The 19,694-nt window shown below is 36.8% G+C and overlaps 1 protein-coding gene across 1 annotated transcript in view; it reads left to right on the forward strand.

Moving 5' to 3' along the window:
• Nucleotides 1-19,425, forward strand: part of LOC141325221 (uncharacterized) — a 29,411-nt gene extending 9,986 nt beyond the window's left edge. Inside the window, exons 2-7 of the mRNA XM_073833785.1 lie at nt 3,083-3,331; nt 13,811-13,948; nt 14,083-14,126; nt 14,282-14,423; nt 14,573-14,683; nt 14,775-19,425. Of these exons, the coding sequence (XP_073689886.1) occupies nt 3,091-3,331; nt 13,811-13,948; nt 14,083-14,126; nt 14,282-14,423; nt 14,573-14,683; nt 14,775-18,361 (4,263 nt within the window). The 5' untranslated portion in view covers nt 3,083-3,090 and the 3' untranslated portion in view covers nt 18,362-19,425. The remainder of the gene's footprint in view (nt 1-3,082; nt 3,332-13,810; nt 13,949-14,082; nt 14,127-14,281; nt 14,424-14,572; nt 14,684-14,774) is intronic.
• The last annotated feature ends 269 nt before the right edge of the window (nt 19,426-19,694 follow it).

Here is a 19,694-nt window from a genome sequence, read left to right on the forward strand (position 1 = left end):
AGTGTGGGAGTGTGTACAGTAATTGTCTGCAAGTGTGCTTGTGTGCGCGAGGATTAAGCCACAAGTAGAATATCCAAACAAAACAGACCTGTGATGTAATGCAAATGAGTTCCTAACATGTAATATTAAAATAACTAACATTATGTAACTAAATGCAAATGAATCATTTGCAGCTCGCAGAACATGTGAGTCAGTGTTTGTACCGCCGATCCCGGATCAAACTGATGTGATTAGGATGAAGAGTGAATAAAGCCTGTTGCACCGCTGCATGCTACTTCTGCTCTGTTTGTTTCTGCACATTTCCATGGTGACGGAGTGAGTCAGAATGCTGCACTCTGATTGGTCCGTTGACCTGCTAAACGGAGCTCTGCTGCAGCCACGTGAGGATGTCTTGCTCTCGGTCTCGCTCGCACACGTGAAACCCGCTCCGGTTTCCTCATTTTTACCATTGTGTTAGTGTGTCACTGTACATTTCCTGCTTTTCCTTTTCTCCAACATCCCCCTCTCTCTCTCTAGGAGGGCTCTGTTTATGTTAAACAGCATCATTTTCAAGTTGCTGTTTACTTTATGCCTTGTGCATTCATGTGAAGTTGTGCTCTTTGTGAATGTTTGTGCCTCTCTATTAATTGAGTAAAATGACCTCCCTTGGTAAATACATCTGCTGGGTGTGTTTATTCAAGATATAATGCCTTGTGTTAAAATGTTTTACACATCAAGAATGTGTGTTTGTGTGCTGTGTGAGGGCGTGTATCAGTATCTATGTGTGTAAGGGTGGAGCCCATGACTAGGTGTTCTGGAATGAGGCTCAATCGCAATTTTGGTGTGCGATGTACATTATTAGAATCAGACCCTTATCTATGCAGACCACTGACATCAATACAGATTCCAATTCTGTTTTTTTCTGTTATAGACCTCTTTAGAACAAGAATCCAAGAATCATTTTTTAGCAGGGGATACAAGTAGTACTGGTTCATTTGGTGTCATAAGATATGTTCAAAAGGGTTAAATAAACAGTTTTTAAAGACTTATAGTGTGTCTTTTTTATAACTATAATTTGAACCTGGATTTAAATCAAAACTAAAGGCCTGTTCACATTGAGAACAATAACTAGAAAGGTTACTAGAGTGCACTGCAGTTATGTTGTCTGCCACTTTAAGTGCACACTCTTTAAAGGTGGATTCTGAGTGGCTGTCAATGTTTTTATCATTAGTCAGCTAAATATAAAATTGTTCTGGAAGTGATTCCAAACAGTGTTAATTTGACAGCAAATTTTGATTTAGTCTTAGTCATAGCCTTTTGACTGAAATGCCATTTAGTTTTAGTCATATTTTAGTCATCTGAATTGTTTAAGGTTTAGGCTAGTTTTAGTCTACTAAATATCAAAAAAGCGTCAGCTAAAATCTAATGGGTTTTGTAACAGTCTAATGCGTTTATTAAGCATTTCTCTAAAATTACCAAACTTATTGTACAGGCTTGATATTAAGATTTTATCATGATAGACGCAGATTTAAAGAACATGGTCTTCTTATCAATGAAATGCCAATAGTTATATAGGCCAATTATATATTCTTTATAAAAACCTGTTTACCACATTCTTCATTTTTTCAAGCAGACATACTCTGGACCACAAAACCACAAAAAGTCTTAAGTAGCATGGGTAGCAATAGCCAAAAATACATTGTGTGGGTCAAAATTATTGATTTTTTTTCTTTCATGCCAACAATCATTTGGACATTAAGCAAAAATCAAGTTCCATGAACATATTTTGTAAATTTCCTATCGTAAATATATCTTTTGATTAGTAATATGCATTGCTAAGAGCTTAATTTGGACAACTTTAAAGGCGATTTTCTCAATATTTAGATTTTTTTTTTTTTGCACCCTCAGATTCCAGATTTTCAAATACAATGCACTCAACCAAATATTGTCCTATCCTAACAAAATATACATCAGTCGAAGGTTTATTCAGCTTTCAGATGATGTATAAATCTCAGTTTCAGAAAATGACCCTTATGACTTGTTTTGTGGTTCAGGGTCACATATTTATAAATAAATTTAGATTAATAGACTGTTACAGTTCAAATGTACACATCTAACCTCCTAACCACACAGCAGATTCGTTTTGAATGAATCTCTTCCCAAATCATCCCGCCGTAACATTTTGACATTCGTTGACGAAAATGTCAGTAGATTGTCGTCATAGTTTTTGTTTCATAGTTGTCTCCTTTCAGTCGGTAAAAAATGTCAATGGTGAAAATTATAACAAAATATTCATCAACGAAATTAACACTGATTCCAATTAAATCATTCCTCTCAATCATGTTATAGTTGTGGTTTGGACATTGCTATCCACAAAGAAATAGAATGATTATTAAAGCTATATAGTCATCATTGTAGTTCTGATTATGGATTTTTTTTTTAAGATTTAAAGGGCACCTATTATGCAAAATCCACTTTTACTTTGTGTTTGGACATAAATGTGTTGGCAGAACCACTCTACAATGATAAAAATCCACCCATTCCTTATTTTTTAATTCCCATTAAACCAAATCAGTCTCATTAGGCATGATATTTTGATTCTCCAAGCAATATGACATCCCGCCACACATTGCATTAGTTTTCGCCCTCAGCAAGTTGTCTTTGGTTGCACACTGTCCAGCATTTTCTAAAGGGGCATTTCTTTGCATTATAGCAATGACATATTAGTTCTGTAATACATGAGACAGCTAAAGTGTGGTGATTGGGTAATTCCTCAGAACTGCATTCTTCAACACTGAGGTCTAAAGTTGAATTTCCAGCATTGCCAGGTTGTTGATTGTTTAATTGCCTAATGTAAAGCCAATCCCAGAGATGCAACACTTAAGCATCTCATGATTCTGAATTTTATAATTGTTTGCCTTTTGTATGGCACCTGTAAAAATGTGTGAAGATGTCAACGGATGACTGCTAGTATGTTTCGAAGGGCATGAATGCTAGTAAGCAGTTCCTTTTAGGGCTTGGTCTAGTGTCCAGGTAATTCACAAACATGACAAAAACAAGCTTTACAAAGCAATGACAATGATTATTTCTGTTTTTGTGGCAGGCTGCATAATGTCATCTGGCCGTGAGTCTGTGGGGGATCTGATTCCCCCAGATATGCTGCAGGTGTTCAGTGAGGAGCGGCAGGGGGGCAGAGGCAAACGGGGCAGGAGAAGGGCAGCATCCATCAGCCGTGCATTCAAGTGGTTGAAGAGACAGCGCAGGAAAACACGCCGACATGCTACACAGATGCATGGGGACCTGCTCGACGCTGGATCACCTGTAGAACTACCACAAACTACACTTATCACAGGTAATACTTTTGACATGTACTCCCTGATGACTGATGTTCATCATTCTTGCCGGTGGGCCCGTTTTTCTTTTCTTTTTGCTTGGAAGACTTTCGTATTGGCCACCAGTTTCACATCAGTTATAACATTAGCTGGTTCTGTAAGCAGATGAGTCTCAGGGAAATTAAAGAAAGTAAGGGGAAGTGCAGCTTGGCTAATGAAAGGTATGTTGTGCCCAGTGTGTGTTGGAAATGAATGTCAGAAGGCAGCAACAACATCAGCATGAATGAATCCATTTGTAAATGTATGTTTACATTAATGCGTTATCCAAAGCAAATTGTATTGCATTCTGTTTATACATTTTAGCAGTTCATGCATTCCCTGGGAAACAAACCTGTGACCTTGGTGTTAATAGTGCCATGCTCTACTGTTTGATTTAGAGGAAGTTTAAGATTATTTCCCACTTTCCCTCCAACATCAGTAAATTATGAAATGTACCAGACCAACCCTTTTAAACCAACTTTAAATATGAAAATGAAATAGAATATATTGTATCATTGGAAAATAACACTTAAGCTTTGTGTAAAAACATTGTTTTAATCAAGATGATTTTACTCAAATCATTGGGCTGACACATGCTTATTTTAGTATTTGATGTTTAATGGTATCCATCGCTTTAATTGCACATTAGCTGTGAGAACAAGCTGTTTTGCTATATGAAAATACCTTCATCACTTTACTGACATTTGCAAATAATTTTGCAGTAAAATTTAAGTTATGCCTTGGTGGAAAATATCTCTCAACTGTTTTGTAGCATTTGATACAGCAACTAATTTAGTCTAAATACTGTACTGAGACTCAGTTAGGCTTATATTTAAACAGTTTTTAAAATGCATTTGATATTAAACACTTTATCTGTCCTTGTATTTCCCAACTACGAAATGCTGGGTATGTGTTTTGGAAATTATTTCAGTAGTGTGTAATGTGTGCAGACATTCTGTCATTTCATTTCAGACAGTGTGATTAGTAAAGTAATCCCTGGTTTGGGTAACTGGTTTTCAGCATTCTCCAGCATTTTGGTTTTAATACGGATATAAATTATAACTCAGGAGGGAGCAGTTTTAAGGTGGACATCGGATGCCCATTTTCCACAAGTTGGTTGGAGAAAATGATGGACAGCAAACAACTGGCTGAGGGCGTAAATATGCTAATACAGGACAGTCTGTGAGCAGTTGTGGGCGGGGCTTGAGCAGTATGACCTCATATTGCACAAAAAAAATTTAAACGTCTTGAGACTGTTTAGATTTTTTGGGGGATTAAAAAAAGAAGTGAATGAATTTTTATTATTGTAGGGTGGTTGTGTCCATACACTGCTAATACACGTTTATATGAAAACACTATGTAAAAGTGAGTTTTGCATTCAATGTCCCCTTTAATGATAATACAGAAGAATTACTTTCAAAAAGTATGAATCTCTCATTTTTCCAGCTATGCGTTTTGATAGTTTCACTCCTTTTGTGCGTTTGTTTATTTCTTGTGTTTTGGACCAGAGAATGGACGGCTGACACATCAAATGACCCTTAGCATTCTTGAGATATGTTTCTCAAATATCTATATTATTGTCTGTATTTGTGCTGAGAGAGGTCTAGAAAATGTTTGCTTTATGTTTATCGCAAAGTCATGAGTTTTCCAGGGCTGGAATTTCAACACGCTCAAAGATAAAATTTGACCTCTACTTGAGGTCACTTCAAGCACTCGTATTGTGTGTTCAAGTCTTAAGTGTTTATTTAAAAGTGGGCAGTACATTTGTGCTGGAGCTTGGGATCAGAACCGGGATTGAATGCATGTGAATTATGCATTGTTTGTTTTTTTGTCTGTGCTAAGCAGAGGATGAATTGCGAAGGTTCCACATGGGCTGTAATAGCTGGGAGACCTTTGTGAAACCACACCTCAACCCCACCCATTTACTGAAGCATAAATCCACTCATACACACGCCGGGCTGACAGAACAGACTGCAGCTTTTTAATGATCGATATGGTGCATAACCACAAAAAATAAACAGCTTTTATGTGATTGTCCTGAGGGTGCGGTACCTACCTGTTGCCAAAGACTGTACAAAAAGCAACAGGATGGATTATTTAAACCCTTCACGCTTGCCTTGGAATTAGGTTGAAATTAAATAGGCAGCATGTAGACCATCATGACGAAATTAGTATTACACATTGCAGAATGCGACTCACAGCTGATTTCAGTAAGGTTTAATGTAGCATATTGCTAATCTAATGGTATGACACTGTAAAATGTGGATTATGGGATTGTCTTTTCAGTAAAAAGGCATTTGATAGAACAACTATGATGCTTTTTATGCTGTTTATGTAGTGTTTTGTCATCTGTTTTTTATCGAGTGTGTGATGTAATCAATCTGGCTTCCTGTGAATGACCATCTGTGTTGATTTTAAGAATGTGTAAAAACAAAATCTTAGTGTGTTTAGAAAGTTGATAAGATTATCTTAGTGCGATATGGAGTTGACATCCAGTCTCAGTAAGTGAATTGATTAGATTAGTTTGTCTGGGTAAATTGCTGCTCTCTATTTGGTGTCTTGTGACCAGTTTGATGTTTACATTATTATTTATTTCCGCTTTTGACACAATTACTAAATAATTATTAGATTATAATAATAAAAACATGCATTATAAATATTTTTATAATTACTATAATATACACTAATGTTCAAAAGTTTGAGGTCAATACTTTTTTTTTGTCTTTGGGGAAAAAAGTCTGCATTTATTTGATCAAAAAAAAAGTCTGTAAAACTGTAATATTGTGAAATATTATTATAATATTATTACAGTCCTGTGAAAAGCATAATTTTAAGCAGTCATTAGTCTTTAGTGTCATATTATCTTGAGATTTGGTGCTTAAGTAACATTTCATATTATTATCAGTATTTTTTGTGGAAACTGTGATGTGTGTGTGTGTGTGTGTGTGTGTGTGTGTGTGTGTGTGTGTGTGTGTGTGTGTGTTTTTTTTTTTTTTTTTTTTTTTTTAGTATGTAAAATTTAAAATAACAGCTTTATATTTTAAATAGAATGTTTTGTAAAATTGTAAATGTCTTTACTGGTAATTTTTTTGATCAATTAAATTAGGGGTTGACCGATTATCTCCGCTGTTATTAAGCATTCATATGGCTATTGGTATCGGTTGGTACCAATTGGTATATTTTCAAATCTGATTTGCAGATTAAAATAATTTAAAAGATTTAAAGAAAGTTTTTGTCAGAGCCCTTATTATTCCTAATTTTGACATTATTTTCATTTTTACACCAAACATATACCTGTATATACTGGTTCAAAATATCAGTTATCGGTCTACTTGATCTGCAGTAGTTGGTATTGGCATCTGCCCTGAAAAACACATATCGGTCGACCCCCAAATTTAATGCAATTTTTGTTTACTGCTGATGTTTACTGATACTTTTGTATTTTCAATTAGACCAATTATCAGTACCAATATTAAACAAATTTTTATGGTTATCGCTATTTTCAAAACTAATTTGATCAAATAATTTAAAAGCATTTAGTCTCTCTTTGTTGTTCATTTTTACACCAAACATATATGTATTGGTTCAAAATATTAGTTATCAGTCTACTTGATCTGTAATAATCGAAATCTGCATCGGCCCTGAAAAATGCATGTCGGTCGACCCCCAAATTTAACATAATTGTGTTTACTGCTGATGTGTTAGCTGATTTTTTCAATTAAATTAGGTTTTAAACGATTATCGGCAACAATATGAAGCATTTTTATGGTCAACTGCATCTATCATTTTAAAAACTTGGCTGATTTGCAGATAAAATATTTTTAAAGCATTTAAAGATTTTTTTTGTCAGAGCTCTTGTTATTCTTAATTTTGACAATTTTCATTTTTATACCAAACATATCTGTCAATATTAAGCATTTTTATGGTTATTGGCATCTGTCATTTTCAAAACTTTGCAGATAAAATAATTTAAAAGCATTTGAACATTTCTTTTTTTGTCAGAGCTCTTGTTGTTCTTTATTTTGACAATTTTCATTTTTATACTAAACATATCTGTCGATATTAAGCATTTTTATGGTTATCGGTATCTGTCGTTTTCAAAACTTTGCAGATTTGCCAATAAAATAATTTAAAAGCATTTGAACTTTTTTTTTTTGTCAGAGGTCTTGTTATTCTTAATTTTAACAATAATTTTCATTTTTATACCAAACATATCTGTCGATATTAACCATTTTTATGGTTATCGGTTAAAACCAATTTGCCGATAAAATAATTTAAAGAGAATTTAAAGAGAGTTTTTTTGTCAGAGCCCTTGATTTTTCTTAATTTTGTCATTCAGTTTCATTTTTACACCAAACATATATCGGTTCAAAATATGAGTAATCGGTCTACTTGAACTGTAATTATCAGCATCAGCCCTGAAAAACTTATGTCAGAGAACAAAATTGATTAATTTGTGTTAAAAATATTTAAAAAAAATTAATGGCTGTTATATACAAAGTTTAAATATTATATATTAATTTGACTGAATCATCCCAACTACAGTAGAAGTCATTTTTAATGTTCAGATCAGGTAGAAATACCTCCTTAAGTTAACTACTGCATATTTTCACTTTTTACAGTTTAGTGCCTGAGGAACAAATCCACACATCATATTTTAGTGATTCTTAGGATGTTTTATGTTATGACAACGTTTGTACCTGTGAGGCCCATTTTAATGATCTCACCTAGGGCCCCAAAAACCATCACAAGTTACAGCAACGTTTAATATTTTAGAGCTTGAGGCTTGTTCATACCCTAAATATGAGCAATAGGTGCTTTAGCAAGCACCGCTAATAAGAGGGTCACAGCTACTGTGAACACACACATAATATTGTGTTTTGCATCCTGTATCCCAGACCTTGCAACGTCAAAACTTCCTCTGGGATGTTGGCGGTTCACTCTGAACAAAGAGCTGTTACCTTAAACCCGTTTCCCATTAAATGTTCCACACACACATAGCTTTTTCCAATGTTTTTGACATCTCCTGTTGGAATTACACACCACAATCCTGACCTTTCTTTTGACTTTCCTTTTTAGCTCATCATGAGAAATGCCAGTCATTCCTTAACACCTTTTTAAACACTGTCCCTATGTGAACGTTTGAGAGATGAAGACAGACGGAGTTTGTTTATTGTTACGCGTGGGCGTGTTTGTGCAGAATTCCATACCTTCCTGAGCTTTGCCCTGGAGATTCTGACACAATGAACAGGTGTAAAGTTGGGAAACTGGTTCTCTGCTCGGCTCTTTCTGTTTCCAGTTCTAGCTAGACTGATTCAGGCTGACTTAAAAACCAAAATGTGAATTCTTTATTACATCCAACATCCATATTTAGCTTGGTATGCATGTGTAGCCCCTTCAAGCGTTAGGTTGTAAAGTGTTGATTTCAAATCTGTTTCAGCTTGCCTGTTATATAGCAAAGAGTTCTTTTGGACTTGCACCTGGTCTGAATTTAAACTGGTCTAAAAATTCATTTTTTTTAAATAATAATTGCATTATAGACTATATATAGCGGTTATCTATCCTCAGTTTTGTACGTTTGCACTGCATTAGTACTTGTTAGAACCTGATTTAAAGCAAAAGTGAAAGAAATGCGAGTACTAGGATGATCATTTGCATGTGCAAGTGACACACAGCATTATGACCATTGGGAATTAAACTCTAGTTTGCAACAAGCTATCAAAACCAAGTGTGAAATCATCAATGTTTCTTTACAAAGTTACACAAAATTAAAGGATGCCTGTCTACGGATTTGTGTTTTCGATACCAGCTGAGATAGGGAGTTTTATCAAATATTGACATTCTGTTAGCAAGAAATGGATTACTGATTGTTTTTTGTAGCAACTGTACCTCTTCTGTGCATGTTTAACTGACGAAATGGCAAATATTACGTTACTGTTATATGATATAGGTGTGGCAGACAGAGGCCTTTCTTACCATTTCTGAAAATCATCCAAAATCAAAGTGCAGGTTGTATGCATAATAAACCTATAATCAGTCAACTTACTTTTCAAAGACTTTTGTATCGACTTTAGATGAGGGATGTTTGCCTCAGTTAACCTTTACCTGCATTATGAATGGATAATGCCTAAGGGACAAACGGACAGTTTTCCAAGGGAGATTAAGTTTGTGAGATTCATACGTCTCACATCTGCAGCAGCGTGTTTTCATTTCATTGCCCGTATTAACAGGTTATAGTGTTCGTGGTGCATGTTTAAGCAGAAGCGTAGAAGAAGCAGTTTCATCACTGAGCCTGTTTGTGCTGGCTGTCAGACTGAACGCCACAGAAAATACACTTAGAGTATTTATCAACATAGTGTTTTGCAATATACTGTAGACTTTAGTGAAGCAACACTAAATGTGAATAAAACCACTCACTCACTGTTTGATCAAATATGTCTGTCAGGCTTGATGCAAGTTATTACAGGCCAGAGACGACACAGTAACACTTTCCAATAAGTAAGTTTGACTGAAATACAGACTATTGAAGCAGTTTGTAGTCTGTAAAGTGTGAGTTCTGTGTAAGTCTTTGAACAATTTGATGTAAATATTATTATTATTATTATTATTATTATTATTATTATTATTATTATTATTTTATTTTATTTACTTTTTGGGATTTGATGTCACCAACTCCTGAAAAATTCAGCTTTGAAATCACAGAAATAAATTACATTTTAAATAGTAAAAAACTGTTTTTGCTGTACTTGTATCAATTAAATGCAGGCTTGGTGAAAAGAAAGACTTCTTTTAAAAACCATTCAAAAACTTTTGACTGGTAGTGTATATTTGCTGTAAATGTTCAGTGTGGTAAATCAGATATCACTTTATTTTCTATATTAAATTAATACAATTATTAAATAATTATTTAATCCTTTTTTTATTATAAAAGCCAATGAACAATATTGTTGCCAATATAGATATCTATTTTTAAGATAATTGCTGAAGATAAGATTTCTGCTAACATAATCAAATTTATGCTAAATAAATAAAAACATTTTGTGATAAATATATTAAAATCATTAATATATAAATGTGTGTTATTAAATAATATATAGTATTAAAATACTATATTAAATTAAACATATATAAATTAATTAATAAATAAAATACAATTATTATAATAATTTATCAATAAATTCTATAATAATTAATAAATAAATGACAAAATCTTGATAAATCATAAAATCATATTATATATTTTACACTTTAATATGAATATTTTTGTTTACACTACCAGTCAAAGCTTTTTGAACAATAAGATTTTTAATGTTTTTTTTTTTTTTAAAGAAGTCTCTTCTGCTCACCAAGCCTGCATTTATTGGATCCAAAATATTTATTGGATCCAAAATACAGCAAAAGCAGTAATATTGTGAAATATTTTTACTATTGAAAACAGCCCCTAAATGCTGCCCCCTTCTGCCCAAATTCAATACAGCAACCATTGTCAGGGCAGGGCAGTTTTGAGCTCCTGGCAGCACACACATTGCCTGTGGGATCCAGCTGCCAGTGATGAGAACTACACAGTTTGTGTTTACACTGCTAATCTCTATCATTCATTTTAGCACATTGTGTTCCTCTTTCATTCTCTCACTTCTCTGTCTTCTCACCTTTGGCCTGACTTTACTATTGAATGTTTAATAACCCTTATTCAATCTAAGCTTAAGGACAGGAGCATCAGGGACCAGGATAACGTCACTCCTCGCGACAAGCCCAAGGTTTTTTTTAAGAGAACTGAGATAAGCTGTTTTTGTTTTTGAAAGGCTTTGTTTTCAACAGCAAGCCACAGCCACCATAAAACATCAGGTTTAGTTTGATTATAAAGTTAAAGCTGCTCAAGGAGTCTGTGTGAGTTTTATCCTGTTTGAGGCTCCTTGCAGCTGTTCTGACATCTGCCCTCAGCAGGTCCAGGCATGCTTTAGTCTTTCTCATTCTGTGCTGCTTTTATTTGGCTTTCTCAGAAGGTTATCAGAGTTTTTGAAAGCCTCTGAACTTCTGAGAACACATTCAAAGATGATTTAGGTCATAGTGCAGATTATACAACCTTTAGACATCAACACAATACTCTAAGCATACATACATTAACTCACACACCTACAAGGAGTATTTACTATTAGAGCTTTCATATAATCAGTCACTAATGTTGTTTTATAATACAAATAATTTTAAATTCTGAATGGATACGCCATGTTCAAAAATTCAAATTGTCGATAAATGCACGCCTGACTGAGTGAGACTGCACAATCCTATATTATTACAGAATTAATAATCCATTGATATGCAAATGTTGCCAGTCATGTAAATGGGTTTTGGGTTTGTAGTCTTTTTTTATTTACTGCTGCAGATTCTTAGTATGGTATGTTCCTCATGGCTGAAAAGATGACCTCTGTGGTTCTTCGACTATTTTAATTGTTTAAAACCATTGCTAGCAACATTTCATCTGTGGTTTGGCTGTCTGTATCTAAAGACGTACATATATCATAGTGAGACAAACCAAGTACTCCACCAAGGTTCGAAAATATCAACGGTCAGAGAAAAGTTTCACTTTCTTTCTTTCTTTCTTTCTTTCTTTCTTTCTTTCTTTCTTTCTTTCTTTCTTCTTTTCTTCTTTCTTTTTTTTTTTTTTTGGTTCTTTAACTTTGTAGTTCTAGAAGGAATTTATTTCCAGTTGAAAAAAGTATAGAACAAAACTTAAATATGATTGTAGCTCTAAAAGGTTGTCTTCTGTTGCGATGATTAATGAAGTTGGATGAGGAAGGCCCATCACATGTGGCAAATAAGTGGGCGGGGCTTTCTGGGCATGTCTGGCCTGGTTTTGAGGTACATTTAAGATCGGGATGGACTGAGGTTCGATTTTAGCATTCCTGCTGCAGATCAACTATAAATAAATAATTTCAGACTGGATCTCAAATGTAGAACTGGTAGAACTCTCTGCAAGGATAAATAATTGCTATTTGTTCCTATTTGTCTATTGTTCTCTAGGTTGAGCAACAAGTTTCCTCTTAAGCATACCTATGACCTCATAGTTTATACTTTGTTCTGCTACTCCATCTAGTGGTGAGAAAGTGACCCTAATGGAATAGTTGTCCCCTGTCATTTAATCAACCCTTGCATTTTTTTTCTTTTTTTTTTTGGCCACAAAACACAAAAGGACAAAAAGCACTATGAAAGTAACTGTAGTCTGACTGAGGTACTTTATTCCAAGCTTTAAGCAATTTATTTTCATATTTACACACTTCATATTTATACTCGGTAAAGGGTCTGTTTACTACAACTTAGAATCTATACATAACCCATAACTCATTTTCTTGGTCTAGCTTTTATACTAACTTGGCTTACTCTTGAAATTCAGGCATTTTCTGATGCTTTTTAGCCCATGTGTTATCAGATATTTATGTGGATCAGGATTACTAAAGGTCTTTGTTAGTTAGTGAAGCTCTTCACTCTAAAATTAGTCATTACTAAAGAGCGTGTCAGCACACACTGAGTCTGTAATCACTGTAAACTCCTGCAGTAGTGCAGACATGCTGCTCTTGCTAAATCAAAATAACTGTTCTCTTCTGTCCATCTTTAAAACAAAAGGTAGGTCTTTGTCAGATTTTGTTAGATATCACGATTTGGTTAAATATGACTAGAAAGCTTTTTACAGTATTATGGATACACCACCAATCGAAAGTTTTTGAACCGTAAGATTCTTGTTTTTTTTAAAAGAAGCATTTATTTGATCCAAAGTACAGCAAAACCATAATGTTTTAATATTTTTACTATTTTGAATAACTGTGTTCTATTTGAACATATTTTAAAATGTAATTTATCCCTGTGATCAAAGCTAAATTTTCTTTAGTGCATTTTAAATATAATATGCTGTTTAGTAAACATTAAAATATAAATTAAAAAATATTTTATATTTTAAAATTTTAAAATATAAAACTGTTATTTCAAATAGTAAAAGTTTCTGATTTAGTGTATGTTCTTAATTCATTTGTTAATTTAAATGAATAATTGAATAATTGTGTGGTTATCACAGTACAGTAAATTAAAAACATAACATCTCCTGATTGAGATGAATAGAAATAGCATAAAAACATTTTTTTTAAATGCTTCCGAAGACCCAAATGACCAGAAAATAATGCATGAATTAGCAGGGTGAAATCAGGACACATGGTTAATTCGAGCATGGTCTTTGCACATTTAGCATGCAGGCTAACTGTGTGATTGGCTATATAATCAGGTTACGGGACAGTCTCTTTAGTGATTAAGTGACATAATAGGATGTGGCATTAAAACACAGGAGAAAACCAGGTTAAGTGAATCATGTAATTGATTTTGCATTAGCTGTTACTGAAACTGAGCTACCTTAGATCAGATATTAAGTATATATTAATTATTAAATGCAATTATTTGTGTTTATCTCTCTGCAGCCCCTGAAGAGGAAGTTGTGGGTGCTGTTTCTCTTCAGGAGTTCCAAGAAAATGTGTTTGTGGAGGGTAATCGGCCTAAATATGTGTTGGACCTGCACACAGAGGCCCAGCAGGGCCTGAAAATGCAGCAGCAAGAGGGTGAGAAAAGTCAAACTCCAAGTTAGAGTCTGATTAAATTACACGCTTTCTTTTAATCTGAACCAAACACATGCATTTCTTCAACATACAGCAGTTTATTCTATTTGGTAAAGAGGTCATGTTTTATTTTCTAGATGATAGAAATGGTGTGGACTACCCCGATGACCAAAGTATGATTGTAAGTGTTCCTACATGCATTGATCAACCCTCAGTTCCTGTTATGAATGCATTTATTTCTGTTTCCACCATAATGACAGCCTGGTTGTTACTTGTGCACATACATAGTTTTATAAGTGCAAGTATTTTGAGCGTTAATCATGCTATTTGCTTTAGTCAACAGTAACAGCTCATACTGAAGACAGCATGGCCTTCAGTGAGCTGAGAGGCTTTGAGTCTGAGAGCACAGCTGCTGATTCTGTTTCGATGCGCTCCTCCATCTCCTCACGATCAACACGCTCTGGACTCAAACGCCAAGGTGACATGTCACACATAAACGTATTGGTCATATAAATTTTAACCATTAAAAATTTTTGGCCAGGTTAAGATACATCTTCATGAAGTTATTTAGGAATTCATATCATATGCAATGTCACAGAAACATTATTTTCTGGTTCCTTTATCCAGCCTCAACGTTCAGACCTTTGAAGCCGGATAAGACTGCAGAGAAGACAAAGTCTCGTAGGAGACATGTGAGAACTGTTGTAGGAATTCCTCGACATGTCCAGAGAGAACTGGGTATGTTTTGCTGCAGTCTTCTATAGTGTAGAACATGTCTTTAAATGATTTATCTTTATTCATTTTAATTTTGCATATTTCATATTTGAAGGGTTGGACAGGGCAGCATGGATCACCACCAATCTTCTTGATGGTCAGCTGCCCAATGGAGACATGATCATACCCGCCATGATATCCACTGTGGATAGCACGTCTTCCAGCTCTGACCAAGAAAGTGTACAAGAACATCTGCAGGTCATACAAAACCTGTACAGAGTTAAGGAAAACAACTCAAAGCTTCCCACACTGACAAAACCCAAGGATGACATCCTCCAAGGGCTCATAAACCATTCTGTAGATCCAGAAAAGTCAGGAGCAGGCCTTCTAGGTGTTCCTTGGACAGAGAACCCAACTGGTGCGGTGATGTCCATCTCACCTCAGGCCACATACATGTCTAAAATCATTCCAAATGCTGTACTTCCACCATCTGTAGATGTTGTGGAACTCAGTCGCAGCCGAAGTCGCAGTAGTGTCCGAACCGTCAGCAAGAGCAGCCTGGTGTCAGCCAGCCCAGCATCCACACGTGCTTCATCCAGGGTCTCTTCACGTTGTTCCACAGCCCGCTCAAACTACTCTTGGTGGACCCACTCTGGATCATCAGAAACGCTTGTTTCTGATTCGTCTACTATCTCCAGCAGTAGCACTCCCCGTGTGGCCAGCAGAGGGAGTCAGGTTGAGAACACAGATAAACTAGCCAAGCTGAACAACCATGGTTCCCATGTTAAAACTACTCATGTGAATGGGAACTCTACAGAGGAGGAGGACAGCAGAAAGGCAGAATCTGCTGCTGCTTTCACACGAAACCTATCAGTGATTAAACGGGGCAAGACACCTCCAGCTCCTCCCAGCAGGTCATACTCCTTACACAATGGGAAAAAGACCTGGAAGAAATCTGAGAATCCTACCTACTTGCGTGATATCAGCACTCCAGATGGATCACCATACCCTGCTGTCATTTCTGTATCTAAAATGAAGGCCACCACCTCCAATGGACTCACACCTGTCCCATCAATGGAGAGCCAGTCAGTCAGCACAGACAAGAAAACAATGTTAGCAGAGCTAAAGATGCACAGAAATAACCTTCAAGTGTCTTCCAATGACCCACCCAAATCGTACACAAATGGCACCAGCAAGCTTGCTGAACTTAAGAACAGCCTTCTGTCTGCAAAAAGTCTAATTAATGGTAAGAATCCCTCCCCAGCTGTAATGGCTCTCTGGTCTCTGTTGGAGATTCCCACCCATCCCAAAGTACTGGCTCCGCCAGCTCCTCCTCCTGAGACCTGGGCTCATAACCAGCGAACCTTTGAACTGCTGTGTGGACCTGGGCCTGTTAACTATGCACGCTGGGCCAAAAAGACAGGTCTTAAAATTGCAGATGAACCAGATGTGGCCTTGGCAAATGTTGACAAAGTAAATGCAACATCTCTGTTGCAACCAGTTGAGGTAAAAGGCAAAGTTAAATCCTTAATGCCACTTGCCTATGTCGCACCATCTCCCTCACCTCCTCCAGAGCATTGCCCACCATTACCAAACAACAGCCAAGCCAAACCTCCTCCACCCCCTCCGGACTTTGTTCCTTCAACTCCTACACTAGCTGCTAAAGCAATAAAGGAGTTGACTTCTTGGATCCCTCCACCTCCTCTGTTTCCTGCTCCGGCACCTCCAGTAGGTACGGCATCAGCAACTCCTGTTGCTGTGCAAAATGATACCGACCTCCTTCCACCGCCCTCACCCTTTTCGCCACAGTCTTTACTGACAATGTCTGAATTACCGCCGGATATTCCACCCCCACCAAGACCACCTTTTGAAGCACAGAAAATCCCATTTCCTCCGCAAGAATCCCAACCTTTGGCAACTCCAGTAGGTACAGCTTCAGCAACTCTTGTTGCTGTGGAAAATGATACCAACCTACTTCCACCGCCCCCACCCTTTTCATCACAGTCTTTACTGACAATGCCTCAATTACCACCGGATATTCCACCGCCTCCCTTGCAGGAAGTTCCACTTCCACCAAGACCACCTTCTGAACCACAGAAAATCCCATCCCCTCTGCAAGAATCCCACCCTTCGACACACAATGTGTTAGTAACATCGTCTGAAACTTCATCTCAAAAAATCTACGTTCCTCCACCTCCTCCACTACCTACTGATGTAAGATCTCAACAAGTTTGTGTTTCTCCTTGTCCACCTCTACCCACTGGTATAAGATCTCAACAAATCCGTGTTTCTCCTTCTCCTTCACAACCCACTGATGTAATATCTCAACAAGTTAGTGTTCCTCCACCTCCTCCACTACCCACTGATGTAATATCTCAACAAGTTAGTGTTCCTCCACCTCCTCCACTACCCACTGATGTAAGATCTCAACAAGTCAGTGTTCCTCCTCCTCCTCCACTACCTAGTAATGTAAAAATGGAGGACAGACTAGAGATGACAGAAACAGAGAAACGGACAAGCAGTCCCTCTCCGGCCAAGGAGGAGACCTCCGGTCTTGTGGTCACACAGTCTATCCTACAGATGGTTCGTCTCAGGTCGGTTAAGTCCAGTCAGAGCCATGCTGTAGATCCTGATAAACCATCACTACCCAAACTAAAATCAAGTGTCAATCAAGAGGCACCTCCAAAGCCAATCAGACGATCTTTGATTTTGACGTCGCTGCCTCCTGATGTGGAAGCTCTTTCCAACACAGAGCCAAAAACTGAAGCTCCGTCCCTCAACACAAACACAACCACTGTATCAAATACTCAGCAAGGATCATCTGAACCAGAAACTCAGTCAAATAACATTGCTCAAAAAACAGAAAACACAACACCTGAGCCAAAATATGCATCAGCTACAAGTCCACCTACTGAACCAGGTAACAATCCTGCTCCCAATGCTCCCAAACAACCCAATGCTGAAACAGAACTCAAACCCCAAACCCTCAAGAAACAAATTCAACCTGCAGTGCCTGGCCCAGCAACCCTGCCGAGCACAACAGAACCAAATGACCTATCAATCAGTGAGCCAAAGACTCAACATCAGGCACAAGAACCCAACAAGACCCCACAAAATTCAGAGAAGCAATCAAGCACCGTTGAAATACACTCAAAGCCAGATAGTGAGAAGCCAAAAACCCAAACACCAACTCCCATTGTCTCTTCCACACCTCCCGCAGTGTCTTCGCCACCTAACCCCTCTATGCGTCTCCAAGATGCCATTCGCCTAAAGGCTGCCGCTATGTCTTCAAAAGACAACCAAGCCAAGCCCTTTGGTCTGCGCTCCCCTCCCCCAGCCACAGCTAATGGCACCGTTGTACCAAACTCCCCTGCATCTATGGCCAGCTTCATCTTCTCCAAAAGCCCCAAAAGGGTTGTAATAGAGACACCGTCATCCTTAGAGGTTCAGTCTGACCTGAGGAAAACTCTGGTGGAAGAGTTAGCGTCTGTCTCCGATTCGGCCAAGTCTAATGACTCGCACAAGATGGCTAACAAAGTTCCTCCACCAATTGCTAAGAAACCCAACGCTAAGGTTGAGAGCGTTGCTCAGAACTCTGCAGAGGCTGAATCTGTAGCCAAGTCTGAGCGTTTGCAAACAGAGACTGTACAAACTGCCGGACAGGACGTACAGACTGAGAACTCTAAGAAAGCAAATGAATGAATATGTGCACAAATGATTTATTAACCTTTGCTTTATTTTGCAGATAAACCAGGCTTTAGATGCTAGGCCCAAACTGCTTAAGCAATTTTGAAATATAAAATACCAAAAAAGTCTTTATGTACAGACAGGCATATTGCACTTTTTGTACACTGGTTTAGTGTAACTGATTCTCATTCATCGTGGGAATGCATGTCACTGGTATTTGGAAATTATTAATATTCTTATTTTATTTATGTGTCCTCAGTCTTAGACAGAAGCCATGCTACCTTTCAGTTTGTATAACTCCTCCCTGCTGGTAGCAGTGTAAAAACTGTGGTGGTATAGCAGGGACCAATCAATCTCTGTGGTGGCTTTTTACGGGCAATAAAATGTATGCCTGAATATGAGAGCTGTGTGAGAGGAAATGAAGGTTAAGATTGTAAGTAAAAAGAATGTCAAAAAAACAAAGAACGGCCGGGAGAATGGACCACTGATTTTGGGGTGGGGTTTGTGACTATTCTGTTTTCCATTTCAGTATGTATCCAAGCCTGTTTTTACTTTTAAAATCACCAGCTAAATAAAGGTGATTGTAAACATTCCCCACCCCAAGTATCCATGTATAGGAATGTAGAGAAGGAATCTGAGCAAGTGTAAATGAAACAGAAGGATGGAGGAGGATGAATGAAACGAAAGCTGTTTCTTACCATTGTGAGTGTGCAAGTAGGGCCAAGAAGGTGGTCAGAAGTCATGAAACCGCATAAACAAGAGGTCTAAGGTGTTAATCTCTGTGTAATCAGTACTTTTGGTTTATTTGTTTGTATTTTCACAGAGTTCATTAGTTTACATAGTTTACTGTCTGCTACAGTCTACAAATAAAAAAAGGAATGTTTTTAATATATGACATTTTTCTCATGCACTATTCTGACATTTTTATTATTGTTCCTTTGATTTCAGCAATCTGTCTCTGATTATAATCTCTTTAAGGAGAAATGTCTCATTTGCATATTGTGTCAAAACAGAATCTCTACAAATATTAAAAAATGTGTTTCATCATGTGATGAAAGTAAAAGTGTAAAACAAAGTTACTGAAGTAGCTTCATGGTGATTTTTCTGATCTTGCTATGGGTTTTTTCTTTTTTGAAAGATTTTTTTATTAGATGCTGCAGCGCATAAACATCATACATAATTCAAAATAAAAAACACTTTGACTGCTTTACAGTCACATGGATTTTTGTGACGGGAAAAAATACAGCTAGACCAGTAAAATCTATATCACTGTTATAAATTATGGTCCTGTACAACAGATGGCCTTTTTACATAGTGCATGTCAATTTTTCAAAGGTTGGGCCTATTC

This window comes from Garra rufa, chromosome 2 (genome assembly GCF_049309525.1).
Source record: "Garra rufa chromosome 2, GarRuf1.0, whole genome shotgun sequence".
Taxonomy (NCBI): domain Eukaryota; kingdom Metazoa; phylum Chordata; class Actinopteri; order Cypriniformes; family Cyprinidae; genus Garra; species Garra rufa.